The 10,600-nt window shown below is 37.6% G+C and overlaps 2 protein-coding genes across 5 annotated transcripts; one reads left to right on the forward strand and one right to left on the reverse strand.

The window, feature by feature from the left end:
* The first annotated feature begins 151 nt into the window (after positions 1-151).
* LOC122027299 (transcription factor BHLH089-like) lies at positions 152-3,435 on the forward strand. 2 transcript variants are annotated; one of them, XM_042586240.1, is made up of 6 exons: positions 152-537; positions 1,652-1,852; positions 2,013-2,078; positions 2,172-2,240; positions 2,297-2,386; positions 3,041-3,435. In XM_042586240.1, exons 1-6 carry the CDS (start codon positions 154-156, stop codon positions 3,170-3,172), a joined length of 942 nt encoding a protein of 313 aa, XP_042442174.1. In that variant the 5' UTR covers positions 152-153; the 3' UTR covers positions 3,173-3,435. The 2 variants fall into 2 exon arrangements, with proteins under 2 accessions (XP_042442174.1, XP_042442181.1); XM_042586247.1 differs by having other exon boundaries at positions 2,315-2,386.
* A 428-nt stretch (positions 3,436-3,863) lies between these two features.
* On the reverse strand, positions 3,864-8,659 carry LOC122027312 (protein PTST homolog 2, chloroplastic-like). 3 transcript variants are annotated; one of them, XM_042586265.1, is made up of 8 exons: positions 7,560-8,659; positions 7,299-7,444; positions 6,002-6,211; positions 5,702-5,934; positions 4,919-5,058; positions 4,692-4,839; positions 4,245-4,313; positions 3,864-4,164 (listed from the first exon to the last, which is right to left on the reverse strand). In XM_042586265.1, the coding sequence occupies exons 1-8, from the start codon at positions 8,210-8,212 to the stop codon at positions 4,069-4,071; spliced, it is 1,695 nt and encodes a 564-aa protein (XP_042442199.1). In that variant the 5' UTR covers positions 8,213-8,659; the 3' UTR covers positions 3,864-4,068. The 3 variants fall into 3 exon arrangements, with proteins under 3 accessions (XP_042442199.1, XP_042442194.1, XP_042442205.1); XM_042586260.1 differs by having other exon boundaries at positions 4,245-4,364; XM_042586271.1 differs by having other exon boundaries at positions 4,245-4,395.
* Positions 8,660-10,600: the final 1,941 nt, after the last annotated feature.

Genomic DNA, 10,600 nt, shown 5'->3' on the forward strand with positions numbered 1-10,600 from the left:
GGTTGAAACGGAAATGATTAAGAAATATAAGCGGTATATTGATATTTTTTAAACTAGGGAGAGGCAAAGTGATATTTTCTGTACTAATTTATTTATTTATTCAGCGAAGATTTGAAACTTATTTATTGAAGAAAAATTTTAATATTAAGTTTAATGATGCAGCTCAATAAATTTCTCTCTCTCCTTCACACTGTTCTTCGCTCTCTCCGAAGCCCGACCTTCCTCCTCTCCGCTAGCCACAGATCCGAAGCAACCCAGCTCGCTACACCGCATGCTCCAAGGTTAATATACATTGCTTCGATGGATCCGCCGTCAATGCCGTCGCTGGGACCGGAGACATGGACTTTCCCCATGGTCGGAGGGCAGCCGGGCTTAGGGCCCCCGATCCGGCGACCGGGCGGTAGGGCTTCGACGGGGGTTTCAATGGACAACGCGAAAAGCGCCGGGAGTGTCAAAGGGAGAAGGAAGAGGAAGGATTTGGCTTCGTCCGAGGACGACTCGTCCAAGTTTGTCTCCACCAGTGACGGCCATGACTTGGTACTGAGGATCTCTGTCTCGTTTGGTTGGTTTCTTGCTTAAATTCGCTAAAGTTGCGAGCTTTAAAATGTGGAGGTGATTTTGAACAACAAAAATTTAGTTTGGTTAGATTTCTTGCTTACTAAAAGTAAATTTCAAGCATTGTTTGTTGTTATACACTGCGATTTGCTTCTACTGCCTTCTCCGTGATAGATGAACTATCGGATTTCGTTGTTCTTTTTAGTACTGTGGAACAATACTAGATATACACATTATAAGAGATGAGCTTAGTGAATAAGAAATGTTAATTGCCCTTATAATAAATTCATCATGGCAATCTTCTTAAGCAAACACAAAGTCAAATGAAGAATCTGTAACTGTGCTGATGAGGTGCAAGCAAAGGCTCATTCCATTGAAGTGTAAAGTTCACATCATTTTGAGGGAAAAGTTTTTGGTTCGATGTTAGCAATTTTCACATGGAAGGTTGGAAATTTCCTTTTTTTAGTCGGATCATTAAACAATCTTGGAGTTTATATCTCTAATAAAAGTCGTTACTACTGTGCACACATGATTGTTCATATTTGGATTAAATTTGAATAGTTAAGAATTATAATGGAGTTCACATTTTGGCAGTTCTAGGGCAGATACATAGCTTAGTGACGCAGCAGCAAGGACTGCCTCAGTATCTGACTTGTGTTAATGGCACCTAGAATAGCTAGAGTAACATACATATATAAAAGGAGTAAACAATGCCAACGTAAATGCGGAAGAAAGGAGGGAAGGAAAAACAGTTGTAAGAAACCTCTTCCATATGATAGTTTAAGCCTTGGTGATCATAAGGAAGAGATTCTGAGAATTAAGATGTCAACTAATAGGTAAATACAGTATCTAAATGACAAACAAATAGCAACTGGGCTCTCCAGATAACCAACTCAAAATTAAGAAAGTAATAGATCGGTTTTTATTATCTAGGAAGAACAACAAGAACAAAGAGTTCAGGATACTTGAACAAATTACTAGAATATATGATCTTAGTGAGTATTTGTTATATGGGTAGGTATTATCTTGAGATCACTAGTTTTTTTTTTCTGTTGTTGGAATTGATTATTGATTAACTGAATATGTTGTTCTTTAGATGGACCATGAAGCTAAACGCCCTAACGGCGTGAGCGCCGAAGAGAACGGCAATGCAAAAACTGAGGTGGAGGCAAGTTCAGGCATGTGTGATAAGATAAATGATGAAAATCCTCAACCTGCCGAACCGCCAAAGCAGGACTACATCCATGTGAGGGCCAGGAGGGGTCAAGCAACAGACAACCACAGCCTGGCTGAAAGAGTAAGCATGTTCGATGTAGTCTTTTCTAATTTAAAACCGTTCAATCTCATACTTGGGCATCTGTTGATACATTGGAGGTTCACAATAACAGTTGCAAACTTTTAACCGTGAATTTCGAGATATTATGCAATTGTTGGAACCTTGACCATGTCCATTATAGGCAAGGAGAGAGAAGATAAGTGAGCGAATGAAGATTCTTCAGGATTTGGTGCCAGGTTGTAATAAGGTGCACAATAAAGTATAAAAGTACCTGCCACTTGATATCATGTACTGGAGTGGAGTTGCCTTCATTTTTAATCGAGGTTTTTCATACAAGTAGGTGATTGGCAAAGCATGTATTCTGGATGAGATAATAAATTACATTCAGGCTCTACAGAGCCAGGTCGAGGTATGCTTACTCCATTATTTGTAGTGTTTGAATATTATCCTAAAGCACAAAGGTAGTCTTATATTATATTGCAGTTCCTATCACTGAAGCTTGAAGCAGTCACTACTAGCATGAATTCAGGTTTTGAGGTTGTCACGGTTAAAGATGTAAGTCAAAATGTCAAACATTCAACACTTTGCTATTTGTATTTGAGAATGTAATCATTTGAATCGCAATACTTTCTTTTGTTTGTTGCTCTTAAAAAAACATTTAGACTAATTGCATTTGGAATGTATGTGATGATTGCATTGAGAACATGTTCATCGTGCCTCATTTGTGGATTCCTTCTTATGAAGGCATATACACTCTGAAGTCACTGCTAACTAATACAAATCGGTACTGTGATTGTTTAAAGGGATATCATTAAGTTGCTATCAGGTCAAGTGTTGATATATCAATTTTAAGGGATAAGTAAATGTTGCTAAAGCCAAACAGTGGTCATTTCCCGTCGCCCAACTATAATTCTATCAGTTTGTCTGCCTTTTCTATTGCAGATTTCTTGCTCAACTTCATGAATTTATGAAATGATGTATTGTTACCTTCTTAACTCCCTGTTCTCTGTGGTGTTGACTTAATTCTTGACTGAAATTCTGTTGGTCATGATTCTTACTCATGAAAGTTAGCTTGCATTTTACTTGATTGTGGTTTGTGTCTGTCTTGATCATAATTTGCATTTGTTCATTTTATTGATACGATAACTTCATTCCTTTACTCAATCTTTCTAACTGCAGCCACCCTGATACATAGCTTTTCCATTTCAGTTTGGTGCACAGGGACATGACACGGTTTCCAGTTTGACATTCACTCCGCATGACACTAGGGAATATGAGCAAAGTTCAGCAACAGATTGGCTTCATATGCAGATTGGTGCTGCAGTGGAGAGAGTGACATAACATTCTTCCGCCTAAGATGGGTAATGTGCCGGGATCAATAAAATCCATGGATTCAGGTTATTTATCTGTAGTCATGTATAAGTACATCAATCTATTTAAATGTATTTTGTAAGGCGATGTCTCAAGGAGGATCATCAATTACTATTACAATGGTCATAAATTTTTGCTCTCTTATTCGGTGAGATAGCTGATGGAAAAGTGACATCTCTGTAATAGTTTAACTAATGGATTAATGCATGCAATCTCAAGTATGTTCTATCTAATAGGTTAAAAGTTGATTGAGCCCAGGTGACTTAACGCTCCATTGAGCTCCAAGATATGTGTTCTAATGAGTAAGTTAGGAAGCTTATCGAGCTTGAACTTTTATAAAATGATGATCAAGCTTCAAGATGGTGTGCAAATTAATATATTATGAAACTTATCGAGCTCTATCGAGCTCTAACTTTTATTAGAATGTGTAAAGCCCATCTCATGCTTAGCTCAAGTTGAGTTAAAGATTGTGTTCTGATGGATTTGTTAGAAAACTTATTGAGCTCTAATCACACTAGAAATTCTAGCTTGATTAGCTTCCTAACAAACCATGTATGATATTTATCAGCTAGAAATAAGCATCGAACCATTTTAGTATCTAAAGAAAAGTAAGCGAAGAGTTTGCAACTTATTCACAACTTGCATCAAAAGCATGGAAGGATACAGGAAATGGCTCATTAAGGGCTATTGATTATCATGAATACATATGCACTCACTCGTTATCATGATCACCTCCAAAAAATAAATAAACACCCACATCCTTCTACTTTGGTCATAAAGAGCATAGATCGTCTATAAGATTGGATTAACAACAGATGTGTAACTCTGTAATCATTATACAAAAAGCATACCAGGAACATGTATCTTCATTCAATGACGAGAAGGTTATTCGTGTGACCATTGTTGTTCACAGTAGGTCGAAGTGGATCAACTCTCCACACACCATCAACAATGAACTTGATCTGTGTCAAAAAAAAGATACTTTGAGCATGCTTTGTAGCATGTAAAAAAGAGTGATTTATCAACAAGTATTGTTGTTAACCTCAAATCTTCCAGGATACAACTTTAGCTGTAAAGAGAAAGTGTCTGAGTTTGATCTTTCCATCTTTCTCTGAGTATAGCCCGTCCATATTGTTAGATTTACAGTCACGAGAAAAATGATCTAAAAACATTGCTGGATGGCGATAATTAAACTGAACCAAAAAGTATGCTAGGTTAAAGAGTTCAGAGAGACCAGTGAATGCAAAAGAAGTTAGGGTAAAGAGAAAAGTGAACAGGAAGGAGAATCAAGGCGTTTCAGACAAGACTATGATCTCATCATTAAGTTAGAGCATGTGTGCAACAAACAAAGGAAGGTAAAACCTCAAGAGTACACTAGCTAATGATCATCAATAATCGTCTACAATGATAAGCTACAAAATTTCTTCATATATTGCTGAATTGCGTACATTAAGCAAACCGATAATTGAAAACCAAAAGTAAATTTTACCTGACTAGTCCATCCATCAAAAGATCCTGCAAGCAAAACCTCTGAAGCAGAGTTAGGCCAGATGATATAGGTTGCACGAAGCAGTGATAAAGGCTGTTTGACAACAGTAATTTTACTCTGTTTCATCTCTAATATTTTCTGTGCTTCCCTACATGAAAAATCACAGGATTACAGATATGACATCTAAAGAATTCAGAAAAATTTGACTCCAAGTTTGAATGGCAAACCTAATCTCAAGTGATAATTTTCCATGTAGAACCTTCGATTTTGCTTGAATAGATTTCAACATATTTCTGGCTTTAATAATTTCAGTTTCTTGGAATTCCAAGGCATCAGAAAGAATATGTTGCTCATATAATGAGTTTTGCTGGAGAACCAGAACTGAATGAGAATACTAGTTGGAATCATAAAAGTTTACCAATATAATAACTATGACGATAATAGTTGAATAAATAAACAAATAACAAAGTATAAACTAAAAAATTCAAAGTTCAATTATGAACTTAAATCAAGAAACAATACATTGAAAGAAGATCTAAGGAAGAAAGAGATTTTATTCTGTGCAACTGTTTATTAGGTAACTCTTTGAAATCCTTACTAAAGATAGATGCTTATATCCAGCATTTATGCATTTAGCATTATCAATTGAAGATATATAGAGCCAATTAAACAGCAGATTGCAAACAATCTGTATTTTTATGCTTCCAATAACTTGGTCATGGTAACATGATTTATCTATCTAATTAGAAACCTTAACATAATTGAAATGGAAGCCCAATTTAAGACAATTTCATGAGCAATTGAACGAGCGTTGGACTTTGTACATCTCTATTTAAGTGCTAAACAAGAAATTTTGTAGTGCATTGCATTGAAAAGATCCCACAGAGCATAGATAGAGTTCTTTGCCTGTTTTTTGAAACCAAATAAAATATAGGGCATACAAACATAACAAAAGAAATATGAACAGATGTACATTCTACAAAAGAGGAAAAATATAGGACATGACACACCTTTTGTGAAGTAGCATCATCAACTCTAGCTTGAAGTATGTGAGCAGCAGAATAAAGATCAACCTCCAAATGAAGAGGTGAATGTATCTTACTTTCATTGACTACCTTTTCATCTGTTTGATTATAAGATGTAGAGTTCTGTTCTTGTAGAAGAAACTTTTTATTAGAAAATTCAACATCTAAAGGGTGATCCTCTGAGAGCCTTCCGTCATCATTGGGGACAATTTCACCAGCTGGGAAGCACAATGTTTGTAACAATATTGATACAGAAACTTACAGTAGAATGCAGCAGCAAATTACCTTCAAAATCTGTCAAAGAAAAGTGAGCCCTTTGAAGACTCCAACTCCTCCACGTGTCAGGAAATGCACCTTTTGTGCCGTTGACATCTTTAAATTTTGTTTCTACCTCATTTATATGATCATTTTGTGAAATGCAAGTTTCACATTCTGATGACTCGGATATAGTGTTTCCCCCATTACTCTGAATATTAAGTTTGTCAGCAACTAACTCTGCATTTAGAGAAGGGAATTCCATTCAAATCTGAACTCACAAAGATTTCATAAACCAAAACATTGCTAATATGACTTGATATCAAAAAATGACTGTTAATAAACAATGGATAATGCCCATTTACAAGGAATACCAAGATTTGACAATAAAACACCAGATAAAAACTAAATGAAAATAAAAGACAAACTTGTTTGTTTCAATCAATCAAAAGCCAACAAACCAAGCAAAGAAATCGAGATAACTGAACTTGAGCTTAGCTATAGATATATCATATGATATCATTTCTAATTCTCCTTATCTATTAATTGTTGTGGTTTGAACAACGTACTTGCCTTCACATTTGAGATTAGAAACTAAGAAAATAAAATCTGAATCAGATTGATGTATAAAAAACAATATTCATCACTAATCTTACAGTTGTTTGAAATGTAATACTAGGCTCATTCAAATCTCATCTGGTCATAAGTAAGGATATTCTGGGTTTATGATGATTGCAACGGAATATTGGAACAATTGAGAAAAACAATACTCTTGAACTGTAAGTTATACTTCATTCAATATAATCCACCATCATACTGTTGGAATCTGCACTGCTCTTGGTTCTTGAGTCTTGTATTGATTACTATGGCTGAAGAACAGAATAGTACATGTTTAAATGCATGCTTTATCCATGACTAGTGCCCTAATCAAGAACTAAACCAGTTTAGCATTTGGTAGTCAACGTGGCTGGTATAACCCCACATCATTTCAAAAACTCTTAATGTAGTACTAATTCCTATGCAGTGACAGAATAAAAGTAAGATGGATGATCCTGTAACTCAATCAGATGATTCTTCATTATAAAAAAAAGACAAATCCATATTTTGGACAAAAAGAGCAAGCAGTTAAATTTTCATTATGCATAGCATTGAAGAACATATTTTATGTGTCTGAACTATTTAAAAGGATCTAACCAGCTTGAAGATGCTATTATATGTTTAGATTCCAACAAAGTAATAACTAACAAAATCAGTTAGACCACAGAAGAGAAACATCTATAATATTCAATCTCGTCGGATATGTGTCAAAAACTGGATGCAAATTTACTTTTTTCATCTCGATCAACCATAGATTTCCTGCACGAGTCCTGACCATTTACTACCTTTCTACTTGTAACAAAAGACAAGTTCCTCTCTTTTTCCAGCCTGTGCAATATCCCCTCAACCCCACTGGCTTCCCAATCCTCTGTCTCCCTTGAATACCAAGAAAAAAATAGAAGACAAGTCAAAAGGGCAAGTTAACCAAAACATAGTGCATAGAAAGAATACAAAAGAGCATATAGTCTCAGCAAGCATATCTTTCACTCACAATGATCTCCCGGAAGAAGATGGCGCGGAGGAACAATACTCAGAACCATCAGAACCTATATGAGCAATCATCAAAGAATCGTTAGAAGCCCTCTCTTGGTAAACTCTACCATCTTCAGCAGCTTCATCGTTCGCCGGAAGAACAGTTACCGTAGCCCTCTCTGGTCTTACTTTCCCGTCTTCCAGCTCCACTCTACCTGCCGATTGCAACCTATCATCTACCTCATTATCATTAATGTCCCAACCAAATGTAAGCCATCCACCGAGAGCCATCACGTAATCCACTAAATCCGCCCTCCCTGCAGCAATGAGCTCCTGCTTGGTCGGAAAAACCCTCGGCTTCGCGGAGTTCTGCATGAACTCGTAAATCTCAGCTTCAACATCCATACTCCTCTTCCGAATCTCGAATTCATCCACCTCTTGTTCTGCAAAAGCCTTATGAAAGATATTTTTCCTCCTCTTGCTCCTACTACAGAATCTCGTCGTTGAGGTATCGAAGAGCGCAAACGACTTGATCCTGTCGGAAGCAATTTCGGCAACGGGAGCAAAAGAAGCGCAACGCCGAAATCGATCGAAACCCGCCAAAGAATCGATCTTGGGATGTAATTGAAGCCCGAATCTAGGTTTAGGGAGAGAGCGGAAAAAGGAAGACATGTTGCCGCAACTTCCCTCTCGCAGTCTGGTTCCAACCCACAAAAAACAGCGCCTTTATAGTTCGATTTCTTAACAAGAAAGGCAAAGCGGCACTAGTGGAAGATAATCCAGGAACGAAAGAAAGCAAGAAAGCAACGAAGAGAAGGATGAAAGACAGGGTCTTTGGTCTCTGCTCGATTTCGGCGTGGTCGGAGGAAGAATAGCAAGGCTCTGTTCGAGCCAAGCTCCTGTCGAGGCTTCCGCTCCAAGACAAAAAGGAGGGCCGCAGGAGGCAGCGGGTTCCAAACGGCGGTGCGATGGCTGCAGTGGACTAGCTAGTTGGAGCAAGGAAATCTGCGTCGGCGGCCGCGGCCGCGGCCTGTGTGCGGTGGCCACTGCGGTGGCACGAGGGTCGCTAGAGGTTCTTGATTCACCACGGCCCGCTCTTCGGCCAGTGGCTCTCATACAAGTTCTTATTTAAGATTATTAGGTAATAAAATAAGATTATAATGAATTAAATTTGGGAAATTACTTAAAAGGCAAAAATCAGACGTGTGCGGCGTGCGTTAATCATCTAAATTATCAACTAGCACCCTTTATTTTTTAAGGGACGTTTGATTCTTTCCTAAGAATAAGAATCAGAATGAGAATTATTGTATTATGGAATGGAAATAAGTATGAGTATGAATATCACTCTTAAAAGCAATATTTGGTTAGTTACATATTTTCTATCGGAATAAATCAAAATTTCCTTTTTTACCCTTAAAAGAAAATAAGAGAAAAAATTAGATGAGAAAGAAAGATGAATGTAAGAGAAAAATATGATGAAAGAGAATGATGAGAGAGAAAGTATCATGAGAGAGAAAGTGTTATGAGAAAAAATGAAGAGAGAGAAAGTGTGCTGAGAGAAAATGAGAAAAAAAAAATGTGATAGGAGAGAACATGATGAGAGAAAATATGATGTGAGAGGATGAAGAGAGAGAAAATGTAATGAGAAAAATGAGGAGAGAGTGTGATGAGAGAGATTGAGGAGAGAGTGTAACGCCCGAAAATTCTCGAAACTGCATTATAAATATTTTATGATTTTTATGAAATTTTTAGATATTTTGCTTAGGCGGGGATCGAACCCGAGACCTATGGCTTAGGGATAATGTTAGTAACCAGTTGAACCCAGCAGGGTCGTGCTGAAAGGAAAGGGAATCAATTATATTTATAATTGGTTTGGCCGAATTAATTACTTGGTATAAATAGGAAGGTTAAGTTGGGGTTGGTTTATTTTGAGAACTTGGTTCGGCAACACCTTCTCCACCGAGACCCAACACCACCGCCGCCTCTTCCTTCTTCTCCTCTTCCTCACGCACGGCACACCAAGCCAAGGGTCAAGGGAACATCTTCCGGCGACGACTCCAACACGAAAAAGGTTCTTCTCCGCGAGAGGAACGCGAAGACGCGAGCGGATCGTCGAGAAGATCATCTCCACCGGAATTCTAGCGAATAGAATCATAAGAAATTACGAACAGGAGGTAAGAAACCCCTCACCTGCAGTATAATAGCTACCGTTTGATTTTCTGTGTATTAGTTTAGTTATATGCGTATGTTTTCGACACATAGGGTGTAATTAACCCTCCTCGCAGGTTTAGGGATTTAGTGAGTACCTTTAGATGGGCCGGACACGTCTTTTCTCCTTCAGTTGGAGGTTTAGATGCTGTTGGGTGCCTAAAGGTAGTCTCCCTAATAGAGAGGGGAGTTAAAGCACACTAGGTGTTCGATTAAATGACCAGCTTAGAAAAGAATGCAACTTAGGCATTTTTTATTAGCACAGTTGAATGTATTAGAAGCATCTAAATTAGTAGATCAGTTTATTCTAGCTTATATGGGACTACGGTCCAATGGGTAGGCTCCCACAGTCGCCTCTAGGTTCAGACAACCTAGCTCTAGGTTCAGATAACCTAGAAACAGTAATTTAGAACAGTTTAGCTATACTCAGTATTTTACTTTTCAGTTGGCACTGTACTGAATTAGATATCCATTGGGCTGGGCTCCCATAGTCGGTCCCTAGGTTTAGATAACCTAGTAGCTTTACTAAATTCGGGACTTGCAACCTCGGGTCTAGTTAGAGATGCGCGCATAGCATGTACAGTTGCCGGGCCCATCAACAGCATGTTTAGTATTTTCACTTACTATATATATATGGTTTTCAAACTTTCATAATTAGTTCGTGAATTCAGTACAGTCCTAGCCGTAGTCCAGTATTAGCTTAGCTTAGTTTTTAGTATCAGCTTAGTTCTTCATTGATACCATGTGATTGATACCATGTTCAGCTTTAGATATGCCATGATTGTATGCTTATATGTCATGCCATGTTTTAGTTTATTCAGTATATTTAGCATATCCTTTCAAACAGCATGA

The sequence above is a fragment of the Zingiber officinale genome, chromosome 1A (genome assembly GCF_018446385.1).
Source record: "Zingiber officinale cultivar Zhangliang chromosome 1A, Zo_v1.1, whole genome shotgun sequence".
Lineage (NCBI taxonomy): Eukaryota > Viridiplantae > Streptophyta > Magnoliopsida > Zingiberales > Zingiberaceae > Zingiber > Zingiber officinale.

Coding starts and splice junctions, on each gene's coding strand:
- LOC122027299 (XM_042586240.1), top strand. CDS start 154: ATGATGCAGCTCAATAAATTTCTCTCTCTCCTTCACACTGTTCTTCGC. Junction 1,853..2,012: donor ACCACAGCCTGGCTGAAAGA/GTAAGCATGTTC, acceptor TGTCCATTATAG/GCAAGGAGAGAGAAGATAAG. Junction 2,387..3,040: donor AGGTTGTCACGGTTAAAGAT/GTAAGTCAAAAT, acceptor TTTCCATTTCAG/TTTGGTGCACAGGGACATGA.
- LOC122027312 (XM_042586260.1), bottom strand. CDS start 8,212: ATGTCTTCCTTTTTCCGCTCTCTCCCTAAACCTAGATTCGGGCTTCAA. Junction 7,445..7,559: donor TCTTCTTCCGGGAGATCATT/GTGAGTGAAAGA, acceptor TTGGTATTCAAG/GGAGACAGAGGATTGGGAAG. Junction 4,165..4,244: donor TGTATCCTGGAAGATTTGAG/GTTAACAACAAT, acceptor TTTTTGACACAG/ATCAAGTTCATTGTTGATGG.